The sequence below is a fragment of the Physella acuta genome, unplaced genomic scaffold (assembly GCF_028476545.2).
Source record: "Physella acuta isolate Inbredline_101_S28 unplaced genomic scaffold, ASM2847654v3 ptg000764l, whole genome shotgun sequence".
NCBI classification, from domain to species: domain Eukaryota; kingdom Metazoa; phylum Mollusca; class Gastropoda; family Physidae; genus Physella; species Physella acuta.
Genome location: NW_026732282.1, coordinates 128,339 through 144,872, shown reverse-complemented (window position 1 = coordinate 144,872; position 16,534 = coordinate 128,339). Strand labels below are relative to the sequence as shown.

Here is a 16,534-nt window from a genome sequence, read left to right as displayed (position 1 = left end):
GCTGGGGAAGTTGCCAGATAAAATAGGTCGTGTCGTGCAAATTTTAATTTCTAAACCTAAATGTGTGTTGTTTTTGTTCCTTGACATTTTTAACATGCTCATAGTTATTTAACAATTTCTGTGTGGAAATGTGTTACATCGGTTGAAATAAAAAGTAATTTTCAAGATAAATTGAACCACATGGATAACCAATAGTAGCACAAATGACAGCTATCACATCAACATTACACCGATGCAATTTACTGCTTTAGCTATACAAACTGGCATACTAAATTGTTGAGAAACAGGTTTATTTTTATAAAAAAAGAAGCCAGGCCATTTTTAGATTATTATAAAAATATAGAGGAATTATTACCAGTAAAACATGTGAAAATTCACAAACAAAAATAAAAAAATTAAATCCTGAATGTTATGATCATTATTAACAAAGAATTGATCAAGCAGTATAAAAAATAGGAGAGTGTTCTAACAAACTGTAATGTTTCTGTTAAATACAATATATGAATTTGAATAGCGTGCAACTTTCACTAACCATAAGTGCTTTAGACTTCCTGTGAAAACTAATGAATGTAAGTGAAAAAAAAAATGGCTCCAGAAAGGTTTTATAGTTTGTTGTTGTTACATTACTTCAAATTTGTAATGTCTGTCAAAAAAAAAAAAAACTAAAATAATTTTTTCAAAATGAAAAATTGTGAGGCATTGTAACAATGAGCATGAAAAAACATTTACATAATAGTTGATCAATTTCTATTGTACTTAGGCGAAATATTTTAATACATTCTAAAATAGGGCCATTCTGCAGTCAATCAGAAGGATTTGCTATGTTAGAGAACTCTTGTGTGTTTTAAAGTTAAAAATAGTCTAGAAAATGAAATTTTGTTGAGTTGTAATATATGATGTCTTGAGCTTTTCACAACACACTGACAATTTTAAAAAAATGCAAATTAAAAAAAAAAGTTGTGTTAATGTTTCATGAACAAAAGAGTGAAACTACAGCCTGATTACATGATAATATATCATGACTTCAGGTATGGTTGTCACTTCTATAGCCATTCACTAAAATATCATTAACAAAAAAAAAACAGCTACTTATTTTGTTAAACAATATTTTTATATCTGCTTAACATACCAAAGAATTTGTTTTCTAATTTTTTAAAGAAATAAAAAATCTAAAAACTAAGTCTAAATTAAACTTACATAGTTTCATTCAACATTTTTTTTGCACACTTTTGAACCTTGATTTAATGATATAGTACAATAGCTTAAGCTTAGTTAAAACAATACAAAGATATTTACAAAAATGAAACAAACCAGATATCCAGTTCTAGAAAGTCACAAAATAAATTAAAGTAAAAACAGTTGAACTTCCAAATAAAAAAGCAATACAATTGTGTAGAAATGCCAATTTTAAATGTTTGTTCCAATATTCCCAATGGTTTACTTCTTGTTTATTGATTTTTAGGCTTACGCATACTTTAATAGGAAAGATATTCCATCACTTTGTTCAAGAATTAGGGGCCTATTAAAAAACACAAATCTCGTTTGCAAATTAACTTATTTAAAATGAGCTTTTATTTTGAGCAACCATTTACAATGCTTTAGAATTTAAGTTAGAACTGTTTGTACTTTTAAAATAATGAATTTATAACCAACAAATTCTAGATTATTTAAATATCTTTCTAAGTAAATTACAGACATGACCAGATTTTTAAACTGAATAGTGAATAAAACATTTTAAAATAAATTTAAAACATTCTAAACACTTTTCATGTGTACATTTTTAAAAAGCATTAACAGCAATGTTAAAAATAATCTGCAAAATGTATCACATCAGACAAAAACTTTACCAGTAGGTCTATAATTGGGAAACAATTTAGTTAAAATATTCAACACAGCTTGTATACTTTTCCCCAACATAATACTGCATTGATAATAGAACAATCTATAAATAGTGTATGGACAACAAACACAAAGTTAGTGTACAAGATCAACATTAGCTTTGAAAATTTGTGAATTTTAAAAGGTTAAATTCAATTTTCTTTAATTATTAAAAATGGAAGTCATTAATAAATATGAATGTGGCTATTGAAATTTTATGCTAAAAATGAAATTGCTTATAAAATATTGGAATAAACTTTTCAGCAGACTAAGCATAAACAAGACAGCGTATTGGATTTAGTAAGATATAATTTCTAGAGCTTGTCTAAAAAAAATTGATTTTAATTCTTCAGTAAAAACAACACAAGCCAACGCCTACCCTGTGTTCTATAAATAATTATATAAAAAACTAACTTTTTGAATCTGCTCTTTTGTGTTTTTAAGTTGTTATCTGTCTGTTGTCTCAATTAAACAATCTTTAATTTAAAAAAAAAACTGTTTCTTATTTTTATTGAATTCTATTTTTAAAAAATCCTTACATAAAATGTTACGGAACACATTTTTGGCTACATTTTTGTCCTGTTGAAACAATGTCTTAAAATGACAAGAGCAAATAGCCTGCCTCAACAATTGTGCTATACCTAACATTTCTCTTAAGTGGAAGAATATAATCATTTATTGCACTAATGTTCTTTTGTAAATCTCTCAACTTTGTCATAAACCTCCTTAGAAATACATTCATTGAATCCATGCAACAAGGATAGAAGCTATCTTAGAAATTATTTCATGCAAAAAGTCGAAGATTACATTTTTTCTGTCAACATGAAGAGCAAGAACCAATTAATCCAATATTTTTTTTATCATTATCCAGAATTTTTTTTTACCACCTAACAAGTTTTTTTTTTACAACCGGTCTTTAAAATTTGCTTCATTGTAACTTCAGTATGAATAGCTCAATATAATACAGAATTGTAAATCTTTATATCTAAATTCTTGAATTTTACAATCTGAACCTCTGCCATTTCATTACATCACTTAAGATAACTGCTCAAAATCACTTTAAAATCCTGTTTTAATATATCAAGCATAACAGATAGGTCAGTAATCTGTTAAATTATCGATGTAATACATTTTTAAAAGTAAAACTGGAACTTTAATTCAGAACACTTGTCAGTTGTTTTTTTTTGGTAGTCTATATTTAAACCGTAATTTCAAGCAAATCGGTAAGTTTGAGAATCTATAAAATTTATATAAATTTACACTGTATAAAAGTTGAAAGGCTATGTAAACTGTGTACAACCCTCTGTAAATTTTGTGAAGCCTTAGTTAACAAGACAAGACTATTTGAACAAAACTAGACAACCAGCGACACCTACACTGTGACAACAAATTCAGGATTGACGTAGGAAAACCCTGAAAATTCACACTGGTCTAAATTCATTATAAACAGCTTGTCTGTCGGGGTCAACTTCGGAGCCTCAGATGTGAATTCTCTGTCAAAGTTGCTCACATCTTTTCGGCTTTTCTGGAAAGCAAGAAAAAAAAACATCTTTAATAAAATAATAGTTAATGCGTTTCAATAAAAAAAATATGCAGTGATGTTTTTATGTTTTTAAAAAGCGTGATATTAAATAAAAATCTGACAAAAATGTCAGCAATGCTGATGTTAGTAAACTATTGATTGGTTAGTTGCTTTGTGGAGAGGAAAAAAATGGTTAACTATTTAAATAAAATATCTAAATAATCCTTTAAGAATATGAATATCTATCAGCTACAAAACATATTAAAGATGCTGTGTGTTGATGTTAATTATGAAGCTAATTAGTCAAACTTATATAGTGAAGCTAATTAGTCAAACTTATACTGTGAAGCTAATTAGTCAAACTTCTATTGTGCTACAATAAGTAAGTTATACACTGATTAAAAAGAATGGTTTGTCCACATTGGGCAACAAAATAACAGCCAAAAACCAAGACAATACAGAACAGTTTCATGCAGGTGCTTGTTGATAAACACAGTGCTATCAAATTAAAAAAAAAACATCAACTTTTAGCTCTAAACATTTAAAATGTTATTGTTATTAGTATAAACATTTTCATAAATATTTTTAAAGAAAAAGATTTGAAACAAAACATCTTTAATAATCACTAAGAAAGCTGTCCCCTATATATTCATGATGGGAGGATACAGCATTGCAATGGGGGGATTATGATAGTAGCTTCTAAAGCGGAATGTAGGTAAGGGGGGAGAATCAACCTCTATGGATAATGTAAGAGTCTTACCTTCAGGACACCACTACATCCATTCAACGGATAATGACATAAGAATTTTATCCATGACATCAGTAACTGCCAGCTGACTTCTCATAAAATCAGGTTTGCCAGATTTTTTTCAACTTATAAATACGAAGATATTTTCTATTGATACATGTTTATATGTACTTATCAAACGATTTTTAAAGCACTAATTACATTAAGCCAATCAAAGTCTTCTTGTAATTAGCCAATCAAAGTCTTCTCTACTTCTACTTAAACCTTTTTAAAAATCCAAATAATGGATCTCTAAGGTGTAGTAAAGTGTATTTTAAAATAAATAAAAAAAAAAGGAATAAAAAAGTTGTGAGGATAAACTGGTTGTAAAGAAACCCATTTATTATGTCGTGAAAGTTTGTACAAATGAAAACAGTAAGGCACATGGGGTTATCACAATCAACATGTGTGTAGAGTGCTCAGGTGAGTAAAAAAAATACAGGTCAATATCTGTAACACACAAGTCAACAACACAATGTAGGCCCATCAGCACATACACACCCGCAACCATCGTTAGATAAGATGGACATTTGTATAGACAAAATCATTTTTTTAGTTGGTTAAATTAAAAAGTGTGACCAGAATAAGTGATGACTGGAGAAATGTGACCATTCAAATAAATGCGTACTTTAGCAAGCTGTCATGAGATGAACACAATTTGTACATTGGCATTAACATTTGTGGTTAGAGCTTACATAAAAATACACTGTATCAATAACTTTTTCATCATAGTATCAATCTAGACAAACTAGCACTTCTACAAGCTAAGCGACTTTTAAAAAAATACTGAGTTATATTTGTATTAAATTAAACAGTTTTCTTTTTATAGGTGCAGGATTAGGGTTAAATGCCTCATAGTTAAACAAAAAAAAAGAGTTAAATGTAGGATAGTGAGATCTATTTTTATTGAGCATTAGATCGGGCTTAAGGGGAAAGAAGTTTCCTGCTTATATTTTCCCTTGTGGAAAAATCGCAAAGGATAATTGCTAAAAATAACATTACAGGCAGGAAAACAAAGACAGCTAAAAGAAAACTGATTTTCTAAATTTCAACTAGCCACTTCATGAAATAACTAGCCACTAGTAAATGCTGAATATATTGTACAGATAATAATAAATATCTTTAAACTGGTTTATTATTTAAAGATGTAAAATAAACATGAATTTCTAAAGTCTTAAATTAAAAATATATAATTAAAACTATTGATATTCAAATGTCGCAGTTTATAAATTGCATAGTTTCCATCTTACAAAAAATGTTAATTGAAGCAATGGGATTAAAGATAAAAGAAACATAATTTACAATTAAAAACTTACTGAAGTAAGGTTACATCAGTCATAAAATAATTGACAGTCATTAGACATCACAGAAATTATAAAATTATTCAAACAATGAATACATTGAGTAAATACCAATCACAATCAACCACAATTAGGGTGTCACATGGGAATTTAAACTTCATGATTGTTTATACAAGCTGAAAGTATTATTAGCTCTTTTTGTTTCCCTGTATTCTGATACCCAATTCAATTATCCATATAGATTATTAGCACAGAAAAGTCTTATTTTAAAATAAAGATTGGCTCCCATACAAAATGTTCTTTTGTAATGTCCTCTTCATTTCTAGCTTAAGTTATTTTTATTGGATAAGACCATTGCCCACCACATTTGTTGTTTTCTAGATTTTGATAATTAAATAAATGGCATCTAGGTTATTTTTTTAAAGAGTTTTTACCCAAACTTTCCCTGTTTTTATTTTTTATTTAAGGACATTATTTTAGTATACAGGAACATTTGGTATTGGATTATATTATTAACATTTAAAAATTTCTATAGAAAGCATTAGCAGTTTTAAATTGCGTTTCACTGGTACTTTCCATTTTTTTTTATCCTTGCTCTAATATACCCTGAGAACCTTCCACTTTTTTAGCCTTGCTCTAACATACCCTGAGTACTTTCTACTTTCTCGTATATACGTAGTATAGAGAAAGTATTGTAATCGTGCAAAAAAAAAAAAAAATCGAGATTTTTAAAAATCTCGACGTTTTACACCTCACTGATACGGAAAAACATAATTTTGCAATCTTGTCCATATGTCTGTGTGTGTGTGTGTGTCTGTGTGTGTGTCTGTGTGTCCGTGTAAACACAATAACTTGAGTACCGCTACAGCTAGGTTAATGAAATTTCATATATAAGTATTATATCAAAATCGTAGATCCGTATCAACTTTTGAGCGATTTCCAACCGGAAGTGGTACTTTTTCTACTTTGAATTTTTCAAAAGCCTATAACTTGAGTACTATTTCAGATAGATAAATGAAATTTCACATTAAGTAAAAGATCTAATTCTCTACCTTCTGTTAAATTTTGAGTAATTTCCGTTGACCGGAAGTAGTAATTTACGCTACTTCCGATTTCTCAAAAAACTAATGTAAATTTATTAAGTACTAATACTATTGCGCACTATTATACACACCTTTATTAGGCGTTCGCTTGGTGCGCAATTGTTTTTTACTGAGATTCTATTCTATTTTTAAAAGTTTCAGTATTTAAAATGGATTAAAAATCATAACTATATCCCCAGTTACCATCCCCTGTTGTTTTATATAAGAATATTCGAGAAAGTTTAGGGGAGATCACTACCGGTTTATTTATCCTTGCTCTAATATACCCTGTGTATTTGAGCATTAAACTACTTAAATGACAAGTATACAACAAACACAAAGCACCCACTGTTATAATCAAATAAGAACTCCTGTGGAACTCTCAATATAAAATACATTGAAATAACCACAATACTTTGTGTGTAGAAAAAATCAAGGCTTCATCTTTTTCAATATCTACCATGGTAACCATAAAAAAAAAGGTTTGGCAACACCCTACTGCCCATCATTCAGTCAAAATATCTTTCAATTGAGCCTGTATGAGCATGGCCTATGATACAGGGTTAAAATATTCAAGTAAAAAAATGAGATAAAACATGTTAATACATGTATCTTGTTTAGATACCACACATCTTGTTAAATAAAAAAAAAGCTAGCCAAAAGCTAGGTACCAGCCATTCAAACAATAATGTTCACTTAAGTTATCTTTCTTAGACTAAGGATAGTTTTAAAAAATTTATCATTCCTTTAATTTACAGATGTCAACTATGTCAACTAAATTTATCTTCTCTTTGTTCATAACTGATAACAAACCAGACACAATTTTTAAATTTTAATTTTGTTAATACCTTTCATTCTCCACTTTTATGATTAATTTATGCACATGAAATCAATCAGAAATCTAAAAATAATGGATATTATACTCTAAATTTGCTTTAATCTGAAATATGTAAATATTAAGCTTACTTTTTATCAGATTTGAATTTCCACAGGATAAAAACTAAACAGCCTTCCGCTTAATTAGAACCTTAATTAGAATTTAAAAAACAATAGCTAATTAATAAATCAACTAACAGGTAATAAAATCAGCTGATTATCACATTAACATTTTCCAATTACTCTAAAAGAGGTTTTATTTTTTTTGGCAAAAGGTAGGTGGTTTGGAGGATGCTGTCATGACATCTATGTACAGTGATTTAACAATTTGATTTTGAGCATGTCCAGTCAATACTTTCAACATTGAGACTCAGCATCTATTTCAGTGAAACAAGCTTTTAGCAACTAGAAATTCACTCACAAATATTGGGTTTAAATGTTTAAAAAGTTTTTAGTTATGGGTAGAATAAAGTTTATTGAAGTGATTGGGAAAAGTATCTAATGGGGACATTTTTAAACCTGATAAAGCCTGGATTGTTCTTTGATGAATGGAGGTTATTGAATCCTACTTGATGACACAGACAAAGAAACAGTTTTTCTTACAACTCAACATTTTTCCATTGTCTGCAATCATACACAATTTGTACAAGGCATGATTCAGACCCATTTTTAATCAATAAAAAAAAATGAAGGAACATTACTTTGCAAATATTATTTTTTAACTTGTTAGTGAGCATCTTTGTGGTGATTGAAAGACAGGTTTCTTGCATGATGTGAATGGATTTTAGAGCAGTCATATTGAAAGAAATTTTGATATTATCAGGAAATGGATAGATCTACGCATTTTGTTTTATGGACAAATATTAGCTGGACTAAAACAGGAATTTGTACTTGGTCAGCAGAAATGGAATAGGAAAACTGGAACAGCAGAAATGGAGCAGTTACAGTGGCGTAACTAGGGGCAGTAACAGTGGCGTAACTAGGGGCAGTAATAGTGGCGTTACTAGGGGAAGTAAGAGTGGCATTACTAGGGACAGTACCAGTGGCGTAACTAGGGGCAGTAATAGTGGCGTAACTAGGGACAGTAATAGTGGCGTTACTAGGGGAAGTAAGAGTGGCGTAACTAGGGGAAGTAAGAGTGGCGTAACTAGGGGGTGGTGTCAGCCCAAAGTTGCACTTTTGACATAAATATTTGAAAATATGTGGGGGTGTGTGTGGCTAAATTTGATATTCTATTCCTGAGGCTGGGAGTTGAAGGTTATGCTACTGACAACTGCAATGCAGAGAAAATTTTGTTAAAGTCATTTAAAATTCTTTCATTCTAAAAACCCTCAAAGACTTACAAAGTGAAAGAATTGGCATGTGTTAATGTTAGCTCTTGTATAGATAGCACTTTCTTGTAGCAAGTTAAGTTTTAGAAATGCAACAGTAGATATATAACAATGCTGAGCTATAATAAATCAATGCCATTATCTTAAGTCACAAAATAGGCTAATTTATGCAAAAAGCATAGGAAATTGTTAGGCTGCAATGCATACAATTTACTGTAGACCTGGTTTGTATATATTATCATAATACTTAAAATACTATCATAATACTTAAAATACTTTAAATTGTAACTTTAAATTTTTTAAAAGGTATGAATTGTTGACGTAATTAAAAAATCTCTTTATAAAAAATGTATATCTTTCAAGTTAGGTAAAAATTACAAGCTTAAAAAACAACTAATAACAACTGGCAGAGGGAGTTTTAAAAAAATAGCAGCTTAAAAAAATGAGCATGAGCTAGGATAAAAATTTTGGTCAATTTACAATTGCGTATTTTCCTCCAGGGGGTCGAAGTAGGGGTTGGTAAAGGTGAAATCCTTAAAGACGTTCTCATCAATGTTCCGCAACAGCTGTTTGTCAATTGGGGTCATCTTTAACGGAACCTTGGTAAACAGCTTGTCAAAATTTTCAGCCTTTCTTTTGTCCGTCTGCGTATTTTGTATGTTGTTTTTTTGTGTTTAAAAATTAAAAAACATCATATAAAAAACAAGAAATTTAAAAATGATAGATATTTAAAACAAAAAAGTGCACTGAAGACAGTAAACAGATGATGAACTAAAACAAAAGGGAATTGTAGAAAGATTGTAGACTACAGGAAAATCATCGAGGGTGGTTTGAAACATGTTAGTACCGAACCAGCATAAAATTGGCTTTAAATTTGATTAAATTCATCAACAATAAACGATTCCGTTTTCATTCAATTATATTACTGAGATAATTTTAAAAATCCCTAATCACGATATTTTGTCAAATTTTCAAATCAATCTGTCAAATTTATTTTGTAGTGAAAAAAAAAACTGCTGTAAAATCTAGTATAGCATGATAAAGTAAATATTTTAATATAAAAATTTGTTTGTAAAAACAGCAAGACTTCAAACCATCCAGACTATTACTACAAGTAAGTCTCGACTTATTGAAAGTGCAAATGTTGAGACAAAAATAAAACAACATGAAGATGGCATCTTACAACAGCAAGCTCGTACGGTCAAACTTCTACTGTGCAAACACAACTCTTTAGCTCACCGGTCAAACTTCTACTGTGCAAACACAACTCTTTAGCTCAGGGTGTGCTCACAATGCATCTAATTAGCTGACATGCAGTTGGGCTGGACACTTAGAACTTTCTTAATTAATTAGCTAATTAAATTTAAGCAAACATCTCTCTAGCAGAGCATGCACATGGACACATTTAAAAAAAATTAAGTGAACTCGAGTTATCAAATTAACAAAATTGTAGGTGACCAGATAATGGATGATAAATCTCAGTCAGTGAAAGTAAATAATTAGCCAAGACTAGACTAACTAAACTCTTTCTTGAGAAGATCACATCTCATTAGAGTTATAAGAAAAAGCTAATCAATTGTTTCAGCTTTTTTATAAGCATACAATTTTAAAGTCAATTATTTTAACAAGATCCAGCCAAAATGTATAAACTTTATTTGGAAATCTTTTCAGCATTTAAAATGTAAATAAGCTTAGGTTGAAAAATGCCATCTTCAATTCTTCTTTTTATTTTTGTGAATCCATTTTTGGAAACAATAATTTAAATATATTTTTTTAACCAAATGAGAATTAATACATTAATTTCAATACTCATGTAAATTCAGATTAAAAGAAAACTGTAAATGAATTAGATGCAAAACTGAAATGAAAGTTTTCTAGAAATCTTTCTACTTCCACAATGAAAGGAAAACTCCAACAGACACCAAAGAATAAAAAAACATTGGAGTGAACAGACAACTCAATGATCCACGTTTTACCTTCTCTTCCAAGCAGCTTAAAGACTGGCATGATCATGAAAGCTCCCTCCCCACCCCCCAAAAGCTGATCTTCACATGTAGCTTTCATAACCATGCCTAAATTTGACAAGAATGAAACACAGCAGGGTAACTTACAATTTTAGGTTTATAAGGAGGCTGCACTTCCCTTAGCTCAATCTTCTCCCAGATGATTCTTCGGAAAAATGCGTGGTCCTTAATGTCGCGTTCTCCGTTGGGTCCACACCCTAACCTCTTGGTTGGCGTCTTCGTTAACAACTGTTGATTGGGACAACATTAATGATCACAGTCTATATGAGCCTACAACTTATTCCACAAAGAACAGGAAGTTATAAACATCCCCTTCTACACACACTAAACTAAACAAATCAATACTTCACGCAGCCAATTCCCACAAAAATAAAAATCATAACTTCACAGCTCTCAAAAATAAAATGATTACTCCCCCCCCCCCACATTACAAAAATTTAAGACAAATAATGAGACGACGTGGTTGAATAGTAGAGCATTTGGCTAGTAGTCCGAAGGTCTGAGTTCAGATCTCGGTTTGGAATGGGGCCAGTGGCAGTACGGCGTCCTTGAATACATTCAACTCTAATAGGTACCCAACTTGCATTGGGGGAAAAAGAAACAGCGGCTGGGCAAAGTGCTGACCACACCGTCCCTTCGAATGCCGAGATCATGAAACATGAACTCTACTTTATGGATTGCTAAGTCGCAAGATGATCTTTACCAAGACAAATAAACCATCACTTCCCCACCAAGACAAATAAACCATCACTCCCCCACCAAGACCAATAAACCATCACTCCCCACCAAGACATATAAACCATCACTCCCTCACCAAGACAAATAAACCATCACCCCCCACCTCAACAAAAAAAAATGGCTCTGCTTACCCCTTTACATAGAGACACAGCCTCTCGAGACAATGCTTTAGGGTAAGACACGTTGTGATCAGTGATTGATGTAAACAATTCTTCCTCGTCTTCTCCGTCAAATGGTGGCTAAAGAGATTGGACATTATCATTGTTCTACTCAAGTTACAACATAACTAACATCTGACTTAATCATACAATGATAGGTACTCTACGTTTCTTAGAAGAGTTTATAAAACAAAACCACCAAAGGACAGAAATTACATCAATTCAAGGGAAATAAGCAATTACATCACTTCAAGGGAAATACGCACTATATGACTATTTTGATCAAAGGGGGATTACCTGCCCGGCCAGCATCTCATACAACAAAACACCATAAGCCCACCAGTCCACAGATTTACCATACGGCTGATACAGAACTATCTAGAATTTTAAAAATGTTGAGTGTCAGATAAAAAAAATACTAAGATTTTAAAAAAGTATCATGATACATGTACCTATATATTTATATTAAAAAAAAAAAAGAAAGAAAAAAGAAAGTAGATCTAGTCCTGATACAAATTACCTAGAATTTTATTTTTAAAAAAAGCTGGAAAGTCAGAAATAAGCAACTATTAAAACTTATAAAAAAATAGGTTGCAGTGTATTGTCTTTTTAAAAAAAAAAAGTTGTGTCTAAAAAAAAATAAGTTGTGTCATTAAGAAAATCAGCAATCAAAAATTAAAAAAAAACCTGTGTAATGTAAAAATATTACATACAATTTAGAACAACTTTTATATCAAATTAAAAAACAATTAATTAGATTAAAAAATTGCAAGTGTCCAGTCAAAGAACAGTAGTAAGTGTAGATATAAAGTTACCCTCACACAGCTGTTTATAAGTCACCTGAAAATAGTTCAGTCATTACGTTACAACATTTGAATCATTAGTGTTAATGAAATTCAGTGCTCAGTGTACAAAATGTTCAGTGGTCAGTATTTGTATAAGTGACCCTTAATATCCATGACAAAAAACAAGTTCAAATATAACCTGACCTCAGGGGCGATGTAATCTGGCGTCCCACAAAATGTCCTGGTTGTCTTGTCCCCTATGATGTTCTCCTTACACATCCCAAAGTCTGCGATCTTGATGTGGCCCTCAGCATCCAACATGACGTTGTCCAGCTTCAGATCCCTGCGGACATGGTCATACATCAAGTGTGGGGGCTACGTCTTACACTAGCAACTTAAGTAAGGTAGAAACAGCGGACATGATCATACATCAAGTGTGGGGCTACGTCTTACACTAGCAACTTAAGTAAGGTAGAAACAGCGGACATAATCATACATCAAGTGTGGGGGCTACGTCTTACACTAGCAACTTAAGTAAGGTAGAAACAGCGGACATAATCATACATCAAGTGTGGGGGCTACGTCTTACACTAGGAACTTAAGTAAGGTAGAAACAGCGGACATGATCATACATCAAGTGTGGGGCTACGTCTTACACTAGGCACTTAAGTAAGGTAGAAACAGTGTCTTACACTAGGAACTTAAGTAAGGTAGAAACAGCTCTATACCAGCAAACATGGTCATACATCAAGCATTGGGCTATGTCTTACACTAGGAACTTAAGTAAGGTAGAAACAGCGTCTTACACTAGGAACTTAAGTAAGGTAGAAACAGCGTCTTACACTAGGAACTTAAGTAAGGTAGAAACAGCGTCTTACACTAGGAACTTAAGTAAGGTAGAAACAGCGTCTTACACTAGGAACTTAAGTAAGGTAGAAACAGCTCTATAGCAGCGGACATGGTCATACATCAAGCATTGGGCAACGTCTTACACTAGCAACTTAAATAAGGTAGAAACAGCATCTTACACTAGGAACTTAAGTAAGGTAGAAACAGCGGACACGGTCATACATCAAGCATTGGGCTACGTCTTACACTAGGAACTTAAGTAAGGTAGAAACAGCGTCTTACACTAGGAACTTAAGTAAGGTAGGAACAGCTCTATACCTGTACACAATGCCTTGGGTGTGGAGGTAAAAAAGTCCAATGGCTATTTCCGCAGCATAAAACCTAGAAATAGAGAAGATTCACAGCCCAATTAAAGATAAATATCTCATTAGTTAAATCGGTGTCTCACAATTAGGACTGCAACTAAAATAACAATAGTTTCTTAAGCCTAAAGTTCTATAGGTCAGATGAAGTAGAGTCCACTTGTTTCTGTGACCTGGATATATGAAGGGCTGATTTGGTCAGCACTATATTCAGCCATATTTATTATCCCCAACCACTGCTTTTAACTAGGTAGACATGCCTACTATAATTTAAATATTCAGCCATATTTAATTTATCACCCCCAACCAGAAGCACTCACTGATCTAAACTGGTTGGACATGGTCTGTTAAAGACAGTAAAGTTTGAAACCTCCAGTGGGTTCATTAGACAACGGAATTTTATTAATAAAATTTTTTATTTCTAGAGCCATCAACACAAATTTATCCAGCCAACCAGAGCCATCAACACAAACTTATCCAGCCAATCAGAGCCATCAACACAAACTTATCCAGCCAACCAGAGCCATCAAGACAAACTTATCCAGCCAATCAGAGCCATCAACACAAACTTATCCAGCCAACCAGAGCCATCAAGACAAACTTATCCAGCCAATAAGAGCCATCAACACAAACTTATCCAAGCCAACCAGAGCCATCAAGACAAACTTATCCAGCCAACCAGAGCCATCAACACAAACTTATCCAGCCAATCAGAGCCATCAAGACAAACTTATCCAGCCAATCAGAGCCATCAAGACAAACTTATCCAGCCAACCAGAGATATAAACACAAACTTATCCAGCCAACCAGAGCCATCAACACAAACTTATCCAGCCAATCAGAGCCATCAAGACAAACTTACGCTGCCACTGGTTCCTTGAACTTGCCCTCCTGTTGTATCCTGTACATGAGGTCACCACCGTTGACATACTCCATCACAAAATACAGTCGGTCCTGTCACATACAATAGAGAAAACTTCATAACAGTCAAATATCTTAGAGAAAACTTCATAACAGTCAGATATCTTAGAGAAAACTTCATAACAGTCAGATATCATAACAGTCAGACATCTTAGAGACAACTACATAACAGTCAGATATCATAAGTCAGATATCATAAGTCAGATATCTTAGAGCAAACTTCATAACAGCTAGATATCATAACAGTCAGACATCTTAGAGACAACTACATAACAGTCAGATATCATAAGTCAGATATCTTAGAGCAAACTTCATAACAGTCAGATATGTTAGAGAAAACTTCATAACAGTCATATATCATAACAGTCAGATATCTTAGAGAAAACTTCAAAACAGCCTGAGTCAGAAGACTTAGAGAAAACTTCATAGCAGATAGACAACTTAAAGAAAACAGAACAATTCAACAGAGACAAACCTTAGTTATTGAACAATGACAAATGCAGGACAGTAATAATTATAGTACTGCTGCAGAGTTTCTTCCAGGCATCTCTTCTAAGAAAGTCCACCCCCCCCCCGATCGAAATGGAATTTATAGAAAATATATACTTTAATCAATGTGTCCCTCCCCCTCTCCAGGAGAAAAAAGTCTGGAAGAAACACTGTACTGCTGGTGTCATTGTTAGGATCTGTGTTATGGTCACAATTTTGAATTTGGATCAGGAATACAAGCTCAAAATAGCCTATATCACTGCACATCCATTTAAGAGAGAGTAGCTTCCAACACTAGTAAACAGTGGGAATCTTCAACACAGAAGTTAGATTCAGCCACCGCAATTAAACATTATGGGACAAAATAGAGAGGTATTTGTTAAAAAGGTTCATCTACTAAAAACAGATCCTAGTCACCAATATTAAAAATCAAGTAAAATTAATTTTGGTTTAAAAAAAAATAACTTACCATTGTTTGGAAGCAGGAGTGGAGTTGGACTAGGAATGGAGGTTTATCTGGAAGTGCCAGGACCCTTTTCTCTATCATGGTGCACTCCACGTCATCGTCCTGTATAATGACATCTTTCTTTAAAATCTTGATAGCATACAGCTCGTCTGTTCCTTTCCTTTCAGCAAGCACCACCTGAAAAATGTAGATATTAAAGCATTGGTATTTTTTTTCAAATACAGATCATGTTACTTTAAAAAAATTGGCCAGATAAATAGTCGGCAATACTGGCCAAATTTAAATCCATGTAAATAAACCCAACTACAACGCATATTTTGTAGGTCAGTTAAACCATTAAAATCTTTTATCTTTGCTGTACCATTCTGATTTTGTTTTATTAAATATCAAAGTTAGAACATTTGAATTTATTTGTTAACAAATATAAACACAAAATGCTTTATTATTATATACTTCCAAATATATAATCCTACTCTGATAAATTAGTTTTTTTTTATTCATTGCTGTGAGAAAGATTCTTAAAGCAAGTGGAAGAAAACCTTACCAAAGAAAGATTGTTAAGGCAAGAAACCTTACCTTACAGAAGAAAGATTCTTAAGGCAAGAAACCTTACCTTACAGAAGAAAGATTGTTATAAATCTTACCTTACCAAAACTGCCTTTACCCAAGACAGTAAGAAAGTTGAAGTCGCTGGCCCTGACTATATCCTGTTTGCTGATACTCTGTAGTTTGTCTGGTTCTGGAATCTTTCTTTCACTAATACTTGATCTCTACTCACACAAAACACAGAAGGGTATTCAAATACTATTTTAAAAATGTTTTTTTTTAGATAAAGCTGTTTCAGGATGGTATTCAAATACAATAAGAAATGTTTATTCTTGAATAAAGCAGTTTTAGGATGGTGTTTCTTAAAATTTTACAAAAGTAAGTTAGCTACCATTACCAGTGTGATGATCAATGGAAGC

General features: G+C 32.1%; 1 protein-coding gene across 1 annotated transcript in view; it reads right to left on the bottom strand.

Moving 5' to 3' along the window:
- Positions 1-3,282: 3,282 nt before the first annotated feature.
- LOC131950448 (calcium-dependent protein kinase C) overlaps positions 3,283-16,534 on the bottom strand; it is a gene marked incomplete at its 5' end in the record, with an annotated part of 99,928 nt that continues 86,676 nt past the window's right edge. The window contains 10 exons of the mRNA XM_059312602.1: positions 3,283-3,403; positions 9,258-9,421; positions 10,889-11,029; positions 11,671-11,778; positions 11,995-12,075; positions 12,687-12,825; positions 13,650-13,712; positions 14,556-14,647; positions 15,573-15,746; positions 16,214-16,339. Coding sequence (XP_059168585.1) covers positions 3,385-3,403; positions 9,258-9,421; positions 10,889-11,029; positions 11,671-11,778; positions 11,995-12,075; positions 12,687-12,825; positions 13,650-13,712; positions 14,556-14,647; positions 15,573-15,746; positions 16,214-16,339 — 1,107 coding nt within the window. The remainder of the gene's footprint in view (positions 3,404-9,257; positions 9,422-10,888; positions 11,030-11,670; positions 11,779-11,994; positions 12,076-12,686; positions 12,826-13,649; positions 13,713-14,555; positions 14,648-15,572; positions 15,747-16,213; positions 16,340-16,534) is intronic.